This window comes from Paramormyrops kingsleyae, chromosome 7 (genome assembly GCF_048594095.1).
Source record: "Paramormyrops kingsleyae isolate MSU_618 chromosome 7, PKINGS_0.4, whole genome shotgun sequence".
Classification (NCBI taxonomy): domain Eukaryota; kingdom Metazoa; phylum Chordata; class Actinopteri; order Osteoglossiformes; family Mormyridae; genus Paramormyrops; species Paramormyrops kingsleyae.
The window spans coordinates 22963409-22979870 of record NC_132803.1 but is presented as its reverse complement, the minus strand read 5'-3'; the positions used below and the strand labels follow the sequence as shown (position 1 = coordinate 22979870).

Sequence of the window (16462 nt, the reverse complement as noted above, 5' to 3'; positions counted from 1 at the left end):
TTTGGATAAAAGTGTCAGATAAATGAGTTAGTGTTATCTGCTGTCTCTCCCACCTTGGTGTCTGCAGGAGAATCCATACCTGTGCAGCGATGAATGCGACGCTTCGAACCCGGATCTGGCACATCCGCCGCAACTAATGCAGGACCGCGAGCCCTTCGGCCTGATCACCTACTGGCAGACCATCACGTGGAGCCGGTACCCCGAACCTCTGCTGGCTAACATCTCGCTGTCCTGGAACAAGAGCCTAGAGCTGACAGATGACGTGCAGATCACGTTTGAGTACGGCCGGCCCACCGTCATGGTGCTGGAGAAGTCGATGGACAATGGGCGCACGTGGCACCCTTACCAGTATTACGCCGACGACTGCCTGGACGCCTTCGGTATGCCGCCCAAGCGGGTGCAGGACCTGTCGGCAGCCAACGTGACGCGGGTCATCTGCACAGAGCAGTACTCACGCTGGGTGGGCTCCAAGAACGACAAGAACGTGCTGTTCGAGGTGCGAACGCGCTTCAGCATCTTCGCTGGGCCACGTCTGCAAAACATGGACAACCTGTACACGCGCATGGAGAGCATGAAAGGCCTTCGCGATTTCTTCACCTTCACCAGCCTGCGGCTGCGCCTGCTGCGGCCCTCCCTGGGCGGCACCTACGTGCAGAGGGAGAACCTCCATAAGTACTTCTACGCCATCTCCAACATCGAGGTTCCTGCCAGGTAGGAGAGCTCCCCGGTGCATGAAATCGAGCAGAGGGGCACATGAGGGAGGGGTCGAAGGTCGCCATTGCCATCAGAATGTGGAATAACCAGGGGTGTCGGAGGGGCATGGAGACCCTACCAGGTTCAGGGGGAGCCGTGGCAAGGGCCCAGCTTCTCCAGCTACGCCCATGAGAACAGCAACCACAGTATCTGACCTTAAACAGGAGGGAAAATATATAACAGGGACTCTCTTAGTTTCTCAGATGTGAAAGTCGCCTAGTTTTATTTGAGAAACATTTTACCAACTAAATCAGGACATGTAAGACCTATGATAGAATACACTGCGAAGGCAAGAAAATGAAAGCGAGCTGTGAGGGCAGTGTGTGGCTCTGTGGGTTAGACCTCTGTGCCTGGGACTGGAAGGTGGATGGTTCAGATCAGCAGCCAATAGCGTAATATTGCTGTTGGGCCCTTGAGCAAGGCCCTTGCTCCAAGGACAGTGGCTGACCTCGCACTGTCAATTATATGTCGCTTTGGATGAAAATGCCAGTGCTATGCCAGTGCGGAGGACAACATCTGGACATAACTGTGAGAAATCTGTACATAAGTAAAGGGAATCACGTTGTTCGGGCGTGTTTGTGAAAGATTGTTTGTGGGTAGATGCCTTTGTAAATATTTAAAAACAAAATGTTTTAATGGCACTGCACCATTACAGATACATTACAGATACAGAAAATCAGGAAGGTATTTGAGAGCAGTTGTGATACAACAGCACTGTATATAAAAACTGCCTCATTCATACTGTTTAACATTTACTGATTATTTTTGGATCAGTCGATGCAACTCTAAACGGCAGCATCTTTTTCCGGCTCTGCTTATCTTGAGCTGACCTTGAGTGTAAAAATCTCTCAGCTGACCTGAAGTAAGCACTGTCTCATTCTGCATTTTGGAAAGATGCACCTGAATTTTAAAAGTCTTCGCTGCCAAATTTACATTTGCCGGTGAGGGATGAGGGGGCCATTTCTATTAGGTGTTTAGCATGAGGTCTTTGACTCCTCGGGGTGATTATTTTGGTCGGCGGCTCACCGGCATTTAAGCGGTACCCCACTTGTCTTTGACCTCTGTGGAGGTGCTGGAATGGCGAGTGTTTACGGTAAGGGGATGTTAATTGATGTCATCGGAGAGGCCGGGCCGCATTTGATGTAGCCTTTAGCTCCCGCTGACTCGGCAAAACACAGAGAGCCAGTCCTGCTTCCCTTTTGTTTCTCAATAAGTGTCCTGTAAGTATCGATCAGAAGAGCACCGGAGACAGCTCCGGCAAACGCTGCGTCGCGAGGGTGGAGGCAGACTCCTCCCCCCACCCGGCTCCTGTGCGACACGCGGCACTGATCCGGCCCTGAGATGAAGGAGCGCTTTTCTTTTTCTTTTTTTTTTGCTGATGTCTCATTCCGGAGAACTTCCTTCTCTCGGCTCCGGAGTGCGCCCAGACAGATATGAACTGCAATACGATGAATGAGCTTAAACCCCCGCCCCCCCTGCCATACGATCCTGTAATCCATACTTATTCTTGGATGGAGAGGAGAAAATAGGATTCTTGGGGGGGGGGGGGGTGAACCTGTTTACGAAGGAGATGACAGATGTTTATTGGTTTATAGTAATTTGAATATATATATGGTTATAGATGTATAGATATACATCTATATATTGGTTTGGGTACTTTATTTAGTATTTTAAATGGCTAAATGTCACAGGAAGGCCTGAACAATGAAAATGGGAGGTGGTCTCTGCTGTCCCTCTCAAAGTACCGCGCTAAATGAATCCCCACCGAAGCGGACGTGCCCATCACTATGGTAATATGATCTGGCCTCCTAATTGACGGCCTGCCGTACTTCCTCAATGAGCCATTTCCCCCTGCCTTTAATAGCCATAATAACCTGTAATTGAACTTAATGAAGTATAGAAACAAGAGCAAGGGCTTCCTTAACTGAGTGGGATGTAATTCTCCCTCATTGACAGCAATCTGAGAGAGGTTTTTAATTTCCTTATTTACAGAGTTGATTTGTTGATGGCGCCGCCATTCAATTATTGGCCCCCGCGATGTTTGCTTTGTGGCGCTTTTGTGGCATGTGCCAGACTATTACTTGATCGTACGCTTTTGCTCACCAGAGGGTGTCCAAACCTTTCAGCCATGCGGCCATTTTTAGATCAGAGCAGCGGACAGAGGACAGCGGTGTCAGATGTGCCTCTGTGAAGGCCTGGAGCACTGGGCAGATGTGAAGGAGCAGTGCCATTTGCGGAAGCTAGAAGCGGAGCCTTCAAATGCAGCTTGCGTGTGTGAGTCAGCCTGACTGAGTGCCAGGGGCGAGCTGAGCTCGGCAAACGCAGAGCGCGGCCTTTTGAAGACCAGACGTGAGGCTTGCCATGTCCTAATGGGGTATGTAGGAGGACCCGCGATGGGAAAGTCGCTGAGAATTATAGCAAGGCCTGAATCAGGTGCATTGTGTGGTTCATGGTAGGTTGGACCACATTCATCACATGTATCCGCGAAAAATGTTTCGGCATAAATCTAAGACTCCGACGACAATATGACATTTTTATATGAAGAGGTTCCTTCTCAGGAAGCCAATGTGGTCCTGTGGACAAAGACACGAGCTGAAATGCAGGAGAGGAGCTCTGCTGTAAGTCAGCAGGTATAAATAGAAGAGGTATGTGAGGCATCAGTATAATAATGTTGAGACTAAGTGCATTTATAACAGTCCTTAGTAAGCAGCAGCACTGAGAAAGATGTACGGGACCAAAAATAGGGCTCTGCGGGACTCCTGGATTCTCCTGGACAAGTTTTGGAAGGAGCTATTTTTCACAGATAGCAGAGAGCCAGCTCAGAGTGAGGTCGCTGACATGCAGACCCGCACGGGCAGCATGCAGGTTCTGATGTTGCATGGAGTGTTCTCATGGACGTCCTCCATTCCTGTGTAACGTGATGGAATGCCCTTTAACGATAAAGCCACTCTGGGACACGAGTGTCAGGGAAACTCCAGACGGCAGGTGGACGTCAGGGAGTGCAGGATCTATCAGACTGCTTTCCCCCCTCGTTGCGATATCTCCTCAATCCGCTTGCCGGTATCTGGGGGCTGCGTCATCAAAATACTGGTCCAGGAAACAGCTGGCACAGGTGGCCAGGGGTCAGATGTTCCACAAATACTGCTGTTTTATCAATAAATACAGAACCCGATAGCCTGCGGGGGAGTGAAGGTGAAAGCGAATGGGGTAAATTTAACTCCGTCGATATGCTGAATTCGCTCGCCGACCTCGGTCTCACGTCAACGAGCTATTAGAGGTCAGATGGAGCAGAACCGAGCGAGAACATGTGCAATGGAGCCGCTTTCTGTACTAGCGGTGCGTCCAGGATATGATCTCGCTTCCTCTCTCGAGTAGCGATGACTGCATGCCTGGAAAGGTCCTGCTGGAGGCAGATACCTGAGATAGCGCTGCCCTTTTGTCCCTAATTGGGAGTAAACATGAGACAGAGGCAGGCTAGATAAACAGCTACCCAACTTCTCTCTCTCTCTCTCTCTCTCTCTCTCTCTCTCTCTCTCTCTGACTGTGCAGGTTGCTGATACAAATGGAAATATAGAGGACATTAATGTTTGGGGGGGCTCATTATTCGTATAAATCCAGATATTCAGATTTGGCCACAGTATATTCCATTCCCTCTGTTCATTGTCACTGCAGCTCATCTCGGTAGAATTTAGTGCTTCGGTTTATTAGCAAGCGTATTAGTGAACTCTCTTAACTGAGACTTACCTTTTCATCATGACGCTTCACAATGACATCTAATGACTCTTTAAAATAATTGTTGAAAAGCAGTTTGCCAAACACTTTGAAACAGATCCCCCCGCCCCCGCATAGGCACTGCTAGGTCGTAATGGGGGGCAGTTCATTCTGGCTGCTATTGCATTCTGCCTGAAGTATCCTGCTGAATATTAAGATATATTGTTGATTTTATTCTTTACACTCTAGATTTGACACATTTTGCTAATAAATTGCACCTTTTGATTTGATTAATTCTCTGTATTATAATGCTTTTGTAACAGGGTTACCCTGCTAGATTGTATTAGACTACATTAAATCACAATCCGTTGTACAATATTAATATTTAACTCTTGAGTGTTCGCTGAGCACCTGCCTGTATTGCCTGAGACAATGTAGCAATTGGCTTCTGCCATGGATTTCCTTCTACCAAAAGGCCTATCAGCACTATGGATGTATGTGTATTGGCCCATGATTTATAGCCATGAATATCTTTCATAATCAGGACCCTGTGACCGACGTCCCCCGGCTGACGGAAGTATCCTGACCGCTCTCCATTTACCAGCGGTCCCATCAGTCTGCCACTTCTTAGACGCCGAAATAGTTCTGCGTAATGAAATAAAAAAAAATGGCCAAACCCTGGCAGAGAGGCTAAGTGGATTAGCTGTAGATTGAGAGCTGTCTGAGGCAAACGTTGATGGCAAGAGGTGCTGCATTCATCTCCTTTAATCCATAACAAGGGGTCATCCTGAGCATTAACCCATAGCAATTAAATTTCTCTCATGATCTCATAGACTACGCTTTGGTAGGCAGCATGGTTACACTTTCTCATGCTAAACCTGAACCCCTGGGCCAAAAAGGGCAGTTTGGTTCAATTTGATGTTTGGAAGCGTTTCGTTGAGGTATGAAAAACGGTCTATGGGATAATGAGTGATTAGAGTTTGGTTACATACACTGAGACGCTATGATAGTGACAGGATGAGGAACAGAAGATGAAGATGGAGGAGCATAAGGTGCATATTTTTGGAATTGGTAATCCAGTGGAAGAATGTCCAGTGGAAGTAATCCAGTGGAAGAACTAAGGTTCAGATCCAAATTAGTTACCCACATCTGTAACAGATACTGTTGCAGTGACCTTTATTTGAGTAAATTGAAAAAAAAAGTGTAGAAGGAAGGAAGCCTTGCATAACTTTTGTAGATATTTTTGAAAACATTGAAAATTTGGCATCTGAGGTGCACCTGACCGTGTATGATGCACCATAAACGTCCATCACACAGTAAATTTTGCGAAGTGCTCAGGCGCGATTGGGATGTATGAGGAGAGCAGAATCTCAGTTCCTTCAGTGTTTCTCCTTAATGACTTGTTCTTCACCCTGAGGAGCGACAGCGAAGGGCTGTCTGTGAGTTATCCCCTCCGCCGCTAGGCTCTGTCAGGTCCCCCTTGGCGAGCTTTGACCGATTACAGAAGTGCTTCTTTTTTGTTCGTCTTTCGTTACCTTGATAGTTGTTGCTCTGTGACTTTGGTCACTGCCAAGTGCCTTTTGAGTTATTATCGAGTTTCGTCGTGTTGACCTTGTCAAGGACAGAAGGGACGGCCCTTGTGATATGAAAGGAGAGCGTTGATTCTGCATTGTTTTGACAGAGTGGACCCTGTCGCAGTTGGGTTTACCATTTCTGTTTGTGTGAAGGTCAGTAAAATAAACTGGAGAGAAATACTTAACCTGAATTGTGTTTAAAAGGGAAAATCATCAAGAGTTTCAATTAAAATACCATTAATCAAATTCATGGCACTTTAGTATGTGACTTATTTTTATAATAACACAAATATTTTATTTGCTTTATTTGTGTGATCGCCATTAACCTGATAGCGTATTACAGCATATTATTCTAATTGAAATTTAGGTGTTTTTTTTGCTTTTAATAATCGTGAATGACTGCATGAAGGCCTTTTTTTTCCGTGTACTGCACTCAAGCACAAAGCATTTCCCGAAGTTAAAAGACCCAGTCATGGCTCACGTGACTGCAGCGAGTCCATTTTCATCTCTGAGATCTCTCAGGTGACACAGGTGGCACTGGCAGTGGTGGTGAGCAAGTTAAAGAGCTACTCCCGTGAATTCCTCTGGGGGCTTTTGTGAGTTCGTCCCTTAAAAGCCTTGCTCTGTGAATTGTGCTTTTCCCTGACACGGGCTTAAGAAACAGTCGCACCTTGGCCAGAAGTTCCGCCAGCGACCAGTTCCTCACCCGAGTGCCAAATACAATGGCCATCTCCGGGGAGTCGCGGCCTTTCCGTCCCACGGGGCAGATCTTAAATGGCTACCTTCATTTATAAAGGCAACGGCGTCTAATTATTTATGAGGTTTTGAAAATTTGCAGAGACACGCAAAAGTAAATTGGCTGTATAGGTGCACTGATCTGCAGTGGCGGTTTTAAGAGCACAGGATGCAGCTTGTTTTATAATCACTGTGTTTCTCCGCGTCTGACGTTAAAGCTGAAGTATGCATTTGTCTCGTGCTATTTGTTTGCCTCAATGAATCGGCCCTATTTCATAAATAACCCAGTTAAGTGTATAAGTGATTATATAAAGTGTATACGTAAGTATATATTGTATATTACAATAATCTTTATGTTGGAGTAAACGCGTGGTTTTACGTCTCAGAGTGCTAGTGTCGCCCCAGTATTTGAAGTATCCAGATTAACCCTCGAAGATCATCCACTATACACCGTATTTCTTGACTTTACCACTAACATACCATGTTTGGTTAATCAATACCTCACCATGTTGATGACTTAAGTGAGCTGGTGATGAAATTTAACAAATACATGTGACGGCTGGGGTGCCCCTGGGGAGAGGTCTGGGAACCAAAGCGATGTTCATCTAGCTATCCAACGAGATGTCAGTAACTTTTTGGAGAACATATATATTCATTTTAGAATCTTTCGACATGTCCCTTGATATCTTTTGACATGCAGGTTGGCAAGTGGGAGTTTCAGCTTAAGTGGAGTTGGGCATGTTTGTCCTTGAAAGGTCAGTTTTGTCTGCGCTTCAGTTAATTAGCATAATACCGTTAAAGAGTTAGCTCATATGTGCTAGCTTTTACGCTAAATCCCGTAGCCTATTCTCACAGCCTCCATGATGTGCTGCCTGTTTTTTGGAACCAACAGTTGGTCCCAAACAACAGGCAGCACATCACGCAGGCGGTGAGAATAGCACGTTTATAACAGCGTCGCACCGGCTGGGATCTGTGGCGGAATTCGTGTGGAATCTTACCTTCTCTTTTGGTGAAAGTGTGCTTTATGTAACCGCTTAAAATGTGCCTATTTTTACAGCTTCTCTCAGTTTCTCAGTACGACCACACGCGGGTTTGTAGTAACGACCACCTGAGGGGCTGGTGACACGCGTGCCAGGCGGATAAGGAGAACTGTGACAGCACACGAGACACCGAGATGGTACGGATCATCAACCCAAATAAACTCTTTGCACACCTTTGTACACCTGACAGTTTCAGAAGAATCCCTCCTAATCCAAAATAAACTCACAGGAAAGTTAACAGATGGTTCGGGTGTGTATTTGGATTTTTATGTTTGTTTTTTTGGCTTGAAATTCCCGATTAAAACGAATAAGCGTTCCCCTTCAGGCTGGAGATAAAAGCTAAGTTCATCCCCAAGAGGTGAGCAAGGGGAATAACCCAAGGCCTTCTGGAGATGTGCTTTAATACTTCTGCCATCAGTCAACCAGGTCACGACTTACAAAGTTACCGTGGTGATAGAATGCATAAAGCGCATCACTGCAAACCTGATTGAGTTAATCCAAAAAACGGACACCTCAGTAATTTTTCATACGTGTATCTCTTGTTGGAAGAAAATTCCAAGTTTCAAATGGCTACATCATTAAACTTGACATACTGTGCGACATGAGACTCTGAGCTTTTTTTTTGAGGCTAAAGACATTGATTTTTATAAATACCATGAATTATTCCACTTTCAGGAATCAATATAAGCTAAAACAGTTCTGTTGTAACATGAATCCATTGGTTTTTAAAGCTGGTGCCTTGATCTAAAAATATTTTGTACATCCCATGGTCAAAATACATGTGATGTATCTGAATTGCCTTTAGTGTATGATTGTTTACTTGAATCACATCATTATGTTTTACCCTGGTCATGTGAATTCCCTCCAAATAAATGCAGCTTAGGTGAAGTGGTGTCTCTAAATAGTGCTCTGTGATGTGTGTACTTTGTGATGTGTGTGCTCTGTGATGTGTGTGCTCCGTGATGCGTGTGCTCCGTGATGCGTGTGCTCCGTGATGCGTGTGCTCCGTGATGCGTGTGCTCCGTGATGTGTGTGCTCCGTGATGCGTGTGCTCTGTGATGTGTGCTCCGTGATGTGTATGCACTATGATGCATGTGCTCCGTGATGCGTGTGCTCTGTGATGTGTGTGCTCTGTGATGTGTGTGCTCTGTGATGCATGTGCTCTGTGATGTGTATGCTCTGTGATGCGTGTGCTCTGTGATGTGTATGCTCTGTGATGCGTGTGCTCTGTGATGTGTATGCTCCGTGATGCGTGTGCTCCGTGATGCGTGTGCTCTGTGATGCGTGTGCTCTGTGATGCGTGTGCTCTGTGATGTGTGTGCTCCGTGATGTGTATGCACTATGATGCATGTGCTCTGTGATGTGTGTGCTCTGTGATGCTTGTGCTCCGTGATGTGTATGCACTATGATGCATGTGCTCCGTGATGTGTGTGCTCTGTGATGCGTGTGCTCTGTGATGTGTGTGCTCTGTGATGCGTGTGCTCTGTGATGTGTGTGCTCCGTGATGTGTATGCACTATGATGCATGTGCTCTGTGATGTGTGTGCTCTGTGATGCGTGTGCTCTGTGATGTGTGTGCTCTGTGATGCGTGTGCTCTGTGATGCATGTGCTCTGTGATGTGTATGCTCGGTGATGCATGTGCTCTGTGATGTGTATGCTCTGTGATGCGTATGCTCTGTGATGTGTATGCTCCGTGATGTGTGTGCTCTGTGATGTGTGTGCCCTGTGATGCATGTGCTCTGTGATGCATGTGCTCTGTGATGTGTATGCTCTGTGATGCGTGTGCTCTGTGATGTGTATGCTCTGTGATGTTTGTGCTCTGTGATGGACCAGCATCCCACTCCTGGTGTAACCTTTGCTCTCTGCTTCTGGGAATCTGCTCCTGGTTCCCTACACTCCTGCAAAAGCACAAGCACAAGTTTTGGGTGGATAGATGTTTCAGATGTTGATGTTTTCTCCAGGTACGGTGACTTATGTAAAGATCGAGGACAGAACAACAATGCACAACTTAGATTTGAGACCTCAAGGTATAAATTAATATTCTTGGGCCGGAATAATGTTAATTTAAATTTAATGTTATTGCACTTTTAGGCTGTGAAAAGGGGGGCTCTAGAGGAAGAACATCCTGTAGAAACTTAATGTGGTTCTTGACTCCAATCTGCACTCTTGTTCTGAGGTTTTAATGTGGCTTCCTGGGGTTTTGGAACACAAATAATAAACTTGTTACAAACGCTTGTTACGTGCCTCAGTCAGTAGTAAAAAAGTTTTTGTCTTTATTTCCTTATATGATTAGAACATCATTAGTTGGTGCTGGAAGACTACTTTCTCTTTAAACCTGTACTTGTCTTTCAGGAGCAGACAGCTTTTAAGCTGTCCTGCACAATGAAGCAGAGTGATGTGATGTTATGTCCTTTCTGGCTGAGAGCTAAAACGTTTGGTTCATTCCTGTGGGTATAAGCTGGGAGTCAAAAGCATCCCATCTCAGCATTCTTGGTTATTGCAGTTCCTCTATAATCCGGGCCCTTATTTCAGAAAGGAATAGTCCATAATGGGTTTTGCAATTGTCCGAGTCGGGTGAGATCAAGAGAAGAATCTTAAAGAAGCAGCGCCATGGTACCTTGTGTGTTTATCACAGGAATTCTGGGGAAATGACTCTTAGATGGTACAGGAATTCTGATATAAAATATTGTTGAGAAAACCATGACCTGCAATACAGGCGCATTGTGATGTTAGTAAGCTGCCAGTCATTTTTTTGGAAAGACGGCCAGACATCGATGCACCTTTTTCACAAGTACACACCTATATGTAAATATACATGTATTGTATATAATATTACTTTAAATCCTAGAATATTGTTTAGCAAGATCTTTGAAGAATCCATCTTGTAGTCATATTGGTTTTCTGAGTACAGTTGTTCTGTAACTTGATGTTAATCTATTGACATCTGGGGAGAGTATTATGTGGTTGGTCAATCCGTATGTCCTTCTAAGAAGCGTGTTACAGTCTGCTAGATGAGGGCATCCCAGTCCCCAGTCTGCGGAATGGTACCAGTCTATCAGCAGTGTTCCACTGGTACACAGGACACGTATGTTAAATTTTTCACAACCCCTCACATTTGCATGTTCTCTTTGTATCTGAAAAAATGAAAACGGGTAGGTGCATGAAATAGATTGATTGATTGATCTGCTGGTAACTCTTTTAAGACACAACCTGGCCCACAGCGGTGGTATGGTGGTGCCATTGTTTGGCGCTGTTGCCTCACATCTCTGGGACCTGGGTTTGAGTCTCCGCCATGAATTTGCATATTCTCCCCATGATGTTATGGGGTTTCCCCCTACAGTCAAAAAACATGCTGAGGTTAATTGGCGTTGCCAAATTGCCTGTATGAGGGTGGATGCCCTGTGATGGGTTGGTGCCTGGATTGTTCCCTGCCTTATACCTATCAGTTCCAGATCCCCTGCAGCCCTGAATAGAACCGGTGGTTACAGAAAATGGATGGATGGAAACTGGTTTGCAACTTGGAAAAGTTTGGGAACCCCAATGCGAGCAACCCCTGCTGAACAGCCAACTGTGGACCTATTTGAGTATCATGCTTCCTTTATGACTGTTCTTCAGCAGAAACATTGCACCTGTGATCTTAATTTAGTCACTGTCTTTTGCTCTCTCTAGCTAAACAGTATTATCCAGTCTGCTTGGCGTTACTAAGGGTTGCTCGCCTGTTCTCTACCTGGTTGGTCACAGTGATAGCACTCCAGCAGAGAATCCTCTGTCAGGACACCGTAAGCCATTCCCAATCTGTGTCGTCCGTATGCGCTACCTCTCGTCTTCCCTCTGTGTCTCCCTGCCATCTGCTGTGGATTCGAGGAAGACTCGATCCCCTGGAGAGGTACCCAGTCTCCTAATTGCTCTTACCAGGAATCTCTCTCCTTGAGGTCTTCAGCTGTCTTTGCTGCGCTGTTATAGGTCAGAGTCCTGGATATTTTCCATCTGGAGGGTGCTGACTTGTAGGAACAGGCTCCATCTTTTTAAACTTTGTATTGGTTCCTAGTCCCATTCATCAATGAAATACCTTAGTCATAGTCAAGGTATAAGTTTACTATTCTAGGTACAGATCTTCTTTGGGGGCGAATTTGTTATATTGTTTAGAGAATAGAGGAACTTTATTGATCCCTGTGGGGAAATCGTTTTCTGGCTTATCCCATCTTATTCTCTGTGAGACAGAAATATTTACAGTTGGAAGTAAGCTTGGCCCTGGGATTTAAATCGCTGACCTTCCGATTACAGGCAGACAGCCTAAGCCACAAGCCACCCATCAAACGCTAGGGCAAACGTCGCCATTGAATCGTGGGTTAGCTTTGAACTGTTGGGTTAGGATTATCCACTGTGAGCAACAGCGTCTCTGGTCAAGGTCTGTTAGGTCTTAAGAGAGTCATGGAGGGAACCTCCGTATCACCACGTTTGCTAAAGACTCTGTTTCCCAACATCTTGCTCTAAAATCACATAATTTAAATTTCAAAAGATAAAACATGCTGTACTTTTTGAATGAGAGCTCACATTGAGATTGTGCCTATAAACATCTTTGATGCATTTTTCTGTTTTCTGCTGCTTTTTGCACCCCAGCCATCCCAGCAAGCTGCTGCAGTCCCCGTCTCCCCCCCCCCACCACAGATTCACTTTAATCCGCTATTATATTCCTTTCCACAACACACTCTGTTTATTCACCATTTTACTGCATCCCAGTTTCAGGCTTATTCTTCAGTTTTGCTGGTGGCTTTTTTTAAACCTCAACGCCATTTCTATGCAAAATTAAGATTAATAGCGCCACTAAAATTCAACACTGCACCATTGTGCAAGTTTATAAATTTACTAAATTTACTACAGACTGTCCTGTAAACTATGGCAGGATAATGAGCATATTTTCTCTCTCTCTGGCCGTGAGGAACGCAGGACGTGACTAACGATGCACACACTTATGCAGGCTTATTCTGGATAATTATATTTAATTTGCTCACCGGCCAGGATTAGCTAAGATTCTCCTTCAGTCCAATTGGAAATGGAAAGAAATAGTGCATTTGGGTTCCCAGCATGTGTCAGATGTACGCGGTGACATTCGCACCCACGAAGCCGAGATGGTCACAGTGCGGGGACATGACGGTAGGCGTGTAGGTGCTGAGCCCTTCATCAGTATGTAACCCAGGGTCCCTTGGTGCTTCTCGATGTTTTACTCTTTGTAAAATGAGGGCATCAGCATATGGTCAAGTTCTCTGCTCTCTTGTAACAATTAGTGAAGTACAAGTCATCGTGTCGTCCATTTTTTTTCCGCCATAGCATGGCTGCTCAGATGTATTTTCAGAGGTACCTCTTTGCATTCATCCAGGGGAGAAAAAATATTTATGTATGACATGCTGCTCAGATCACTTCCTGATTCAACCGCCAGTCACTTGATCCGTCATAATCTATAAATAGGGACGTGTGCATGATGTCATTGTTACCTTCGATGACAGCCACACCCCTTTCACATCTGACGTGCTTTCGTTTTAACCGCTGCCAGACAGGTACGCGCGTTTAGGATAAGCTCTCCTGTGCACAACAGAGGGGTACGCCGTTTGATCTTGAAGAATCAAAAGATTAAGAGGCACAGGAGATTTGTCGGTATGACCAGGAAGATTGTCTTGGACAAAAGGAAGGATGGTGTAGCGGAGTTTAGTGGAAGTACTTTGAGTAGCGTCAGGAATTAGTTTCAGAGAGGGGTGTGCTTGAATGGCTTCTAATTATGCCGACATCTTCAAAGGTTACTTTGCGGGCAGATTGTCTCGGAGGGGAAGCCTACATACCTGCAGATTCCCCCACATGCTCCCTCCAAGGGGACTTTGAAACTGCCCCCCCCCCGGTGCCCACACCACAGGCATAGCCAACTCGCCTCTGAAAATCCCCAAACAAAGGGACGGGTCCTGCCAAGTTGAAGAGCGCCCTTCGTCGGCATGGCTACACTCATCAATTTTTAATCCCCCCCACCCCGCCTCTCCAGCCATCCGCACCGAGCACTTTTGTGCCGTACATCACCGGGGGTGCGGGAGGTCGGGTTCTGCCACTGAGGGTGAGCATGGAAAACTGGCCATCGATGGATTGGATGGGTTAGGAGATGGATGGACTGGCAGACAGAAGGATGGATGCAGGGGTCAGTGCCCCGCTACAGCCGGGTTAAAGTCTTGCTGATGTCAGGGCTGGAAAGTGGAGAGGGCTGGTGGGGGGCTAGGGGTGGCAGGAAGCTGCTGAGGTGCTTTTAGCGGAAGTTCAATCGCCATCCAGAGTGTACATCAGCTGAATCAGCTATTTCTCCACATCATATGATGGAGAGAGGGGACCCTTTGTAAGTGGGAGGGGAGGGGGGGGGCGGTCTTTGTGCTGAGCGGTTTGATGTACCGAATTCCTCCCATATTGTTCCACGTTCAAGGTCCACCACTGTTTTGTTAAGTAGCGCTGGCACATTTGATTTTGGAGGTGTTTTATGAAATTGTTGCTGGGGAGTTTCACAGCACACGCATTTCCAAGAGGGAGGAGCAGTGGCGGCAGGAAGGCGTGGAACCCGAGCAGATCTGCGGAGTCACTTGACAGGTGCGACCGGGAAGACATGTAGTATGTACTTAAAGGACAATGCGTACCTTTTGCATTTTTGCGCGTGTCATCGCTAACAATTCATTCATTCACTTGCCTTATTGCTCTGGATCTCTTTACAAATGACAAGGGAAGCAGACGCTGGATGTCATAACAGGATCATCAAGATGGACCTCACAGCTATAGTACACAAATATCTGAAGTTTTGATAGAACCAGCCAAGGATATTTCTCTGGCTTAAGCGTTAATTTAACCGCATCTGTGTTATAGGTTATCGTACCTGTGCTCAGTGGTGTAGGGGAGGGTTTGATGTTTTGGGGACACAACTTCATAATTAAAATACAAAGATCTGTTTATTGGGAGGGATTAATGGATTCAAATACAATATTGGCAGGTACACGCCCCCACCAGATCCTACAGCCCTGCTTCCAGGGAACCTCACAATCTTATATTCTTAATGAGATTTCGATGCCCATTTGCCAAGAAATCCTGAAACAGCCTCCTTTATAAAAACAGAAAAGTAGTTTGTGTATTTATTATTTTTAAACGAATATTGATGCACACGTACATGACAAACTACGGTATGCTGGGCTTCGTGGTTTGTGACCCTGAAAAGACGCATCCGATGTGAATAATTTAAGGGAGCCGAGGCTGTCAAGGTCATTGGTGACTTTTATCACAAAGAGGAATTTCAGTATGTTATCTTGCTCTTCTGGTTTGCGGGGTCCACTTTTAACCTCTAGACCTTAAACCCCACTAACTGGGCAAACTGGGGTGTATCTGCTGCCTTTCCCCCTGAAAATTGACCGCTTCAGAGTGGGACTTTCTCAGAAAACGATGGAGGAAGGCGAAGGAACTAGCTGCGTGAAACAATGAGCTTCTTGTGTCCGCATTCCCCTCAATTCTCTAACGTTTCATGGGGGGGTTGGGAGGGGGGGGCTCCTTTCAGCCGCCGCTCTTCAAAGGGTGGGAGTTTGGGCACTAAAAAAGCCATGGGGGCGTTTTTTTGCCTCCTTCTTAGGGAATTCTAGCCTTTCAAGTCGGCTTTAACAGTAGAGGTCAACCAGAGACTACTCAACGCCGGGTAAGGGAGCCAAGCGTGAAAGGAAAAGTGCATTTAAAGAGAATCCCTTCTTGCTCGCATGCCAAAGGAGCGTCCTCCACTTGGGAAAATCAATACCTTCCTTCAGAGCAGCAAATTTATGAGGCCTGACCTTAAGCACAGACTCGTCCACTTTGCTCCTTCCAAATTTATGATCACAACGGATGGAGACACACTCTGTGAAGGGCCTGGAAAATAAAGCAAAATGCGCTGATAGATGGAGACCCGACTACATCTCAATGTACGCGGTGACAGAGGAGCTGTTGGAGTTCTTGTACTGCTTGATACTCCTCTTTGAAAGGTAATCGAAAAGATAGCAGGACGTAAATCTCGGCGGCAAAGTGAGCGGTCTTTCCTGTGCCAGAATTCGGTCATGGGCAGCCTGATTGACAGCACTGCTTTGGTAAAGCATTTTCCCTGGTTCTGAGATGGGGGGGGTGTTTTTCTGTACATTTTTAGACACTCTGCATGGAGAATATCTCCCCTCTGGAGGGTAAACGCTGCACCTCCACCCCTATTAGCTGAGACCCTCGCTGCCATTATTTCTAATTTCAGATGCATATTCATTCTGATGTGCAGGGTGGAGCGTTTCAGACAGACGTAGGGAGGGAGTCTTGCGTGAATAGAGGTAAATAAAGCTGCCACAAGTGACTGCTCTAGATTCTTTGATGCCACAAGAACTTCCAGTCCACGTTTTTCTGTTTTTTTTTTTAATCTAAACTCTTTGCCTCTCGTTTTTGTAGAACTTCTCAGAATTCTCCCACAGCACAGTACTCAATAATTAATTATTGTTTTTTCAGAGGCGTCTGGTGGTGCGGTATCTCGCTGGGAAGCCTGTGGCCATCGTGCTTCTGGGGTGCTGGGTTCAGCTGGGTTCCGGGCCATTGTTCTATGTGTGGAGCTTACATGTTCTCCTAAGGCGGCTTTCCACC

General features: G+C 46.0%; 1 protein-coding gene across 1 annotated transcript in view; it reads left to right on the top strand.

Annotated features, from left to right (window-relative positions):
• ntng2b (netrin g2b) overlaps positions 1-16462 on the top strand; it is a 56296-nt gene that overhangs the window by 8745 nt on the left and 31089 nt on the right. The window contains exon 3 of the mRNA XM_023807922.2: positions 68-711. Within this exon, the coding sequence (XP_023663690.1) occupies positions 68-711 (644 nt within the window). The remainder of the gene's footprint in view (positions 1-67; positions 712-16462) is intronic.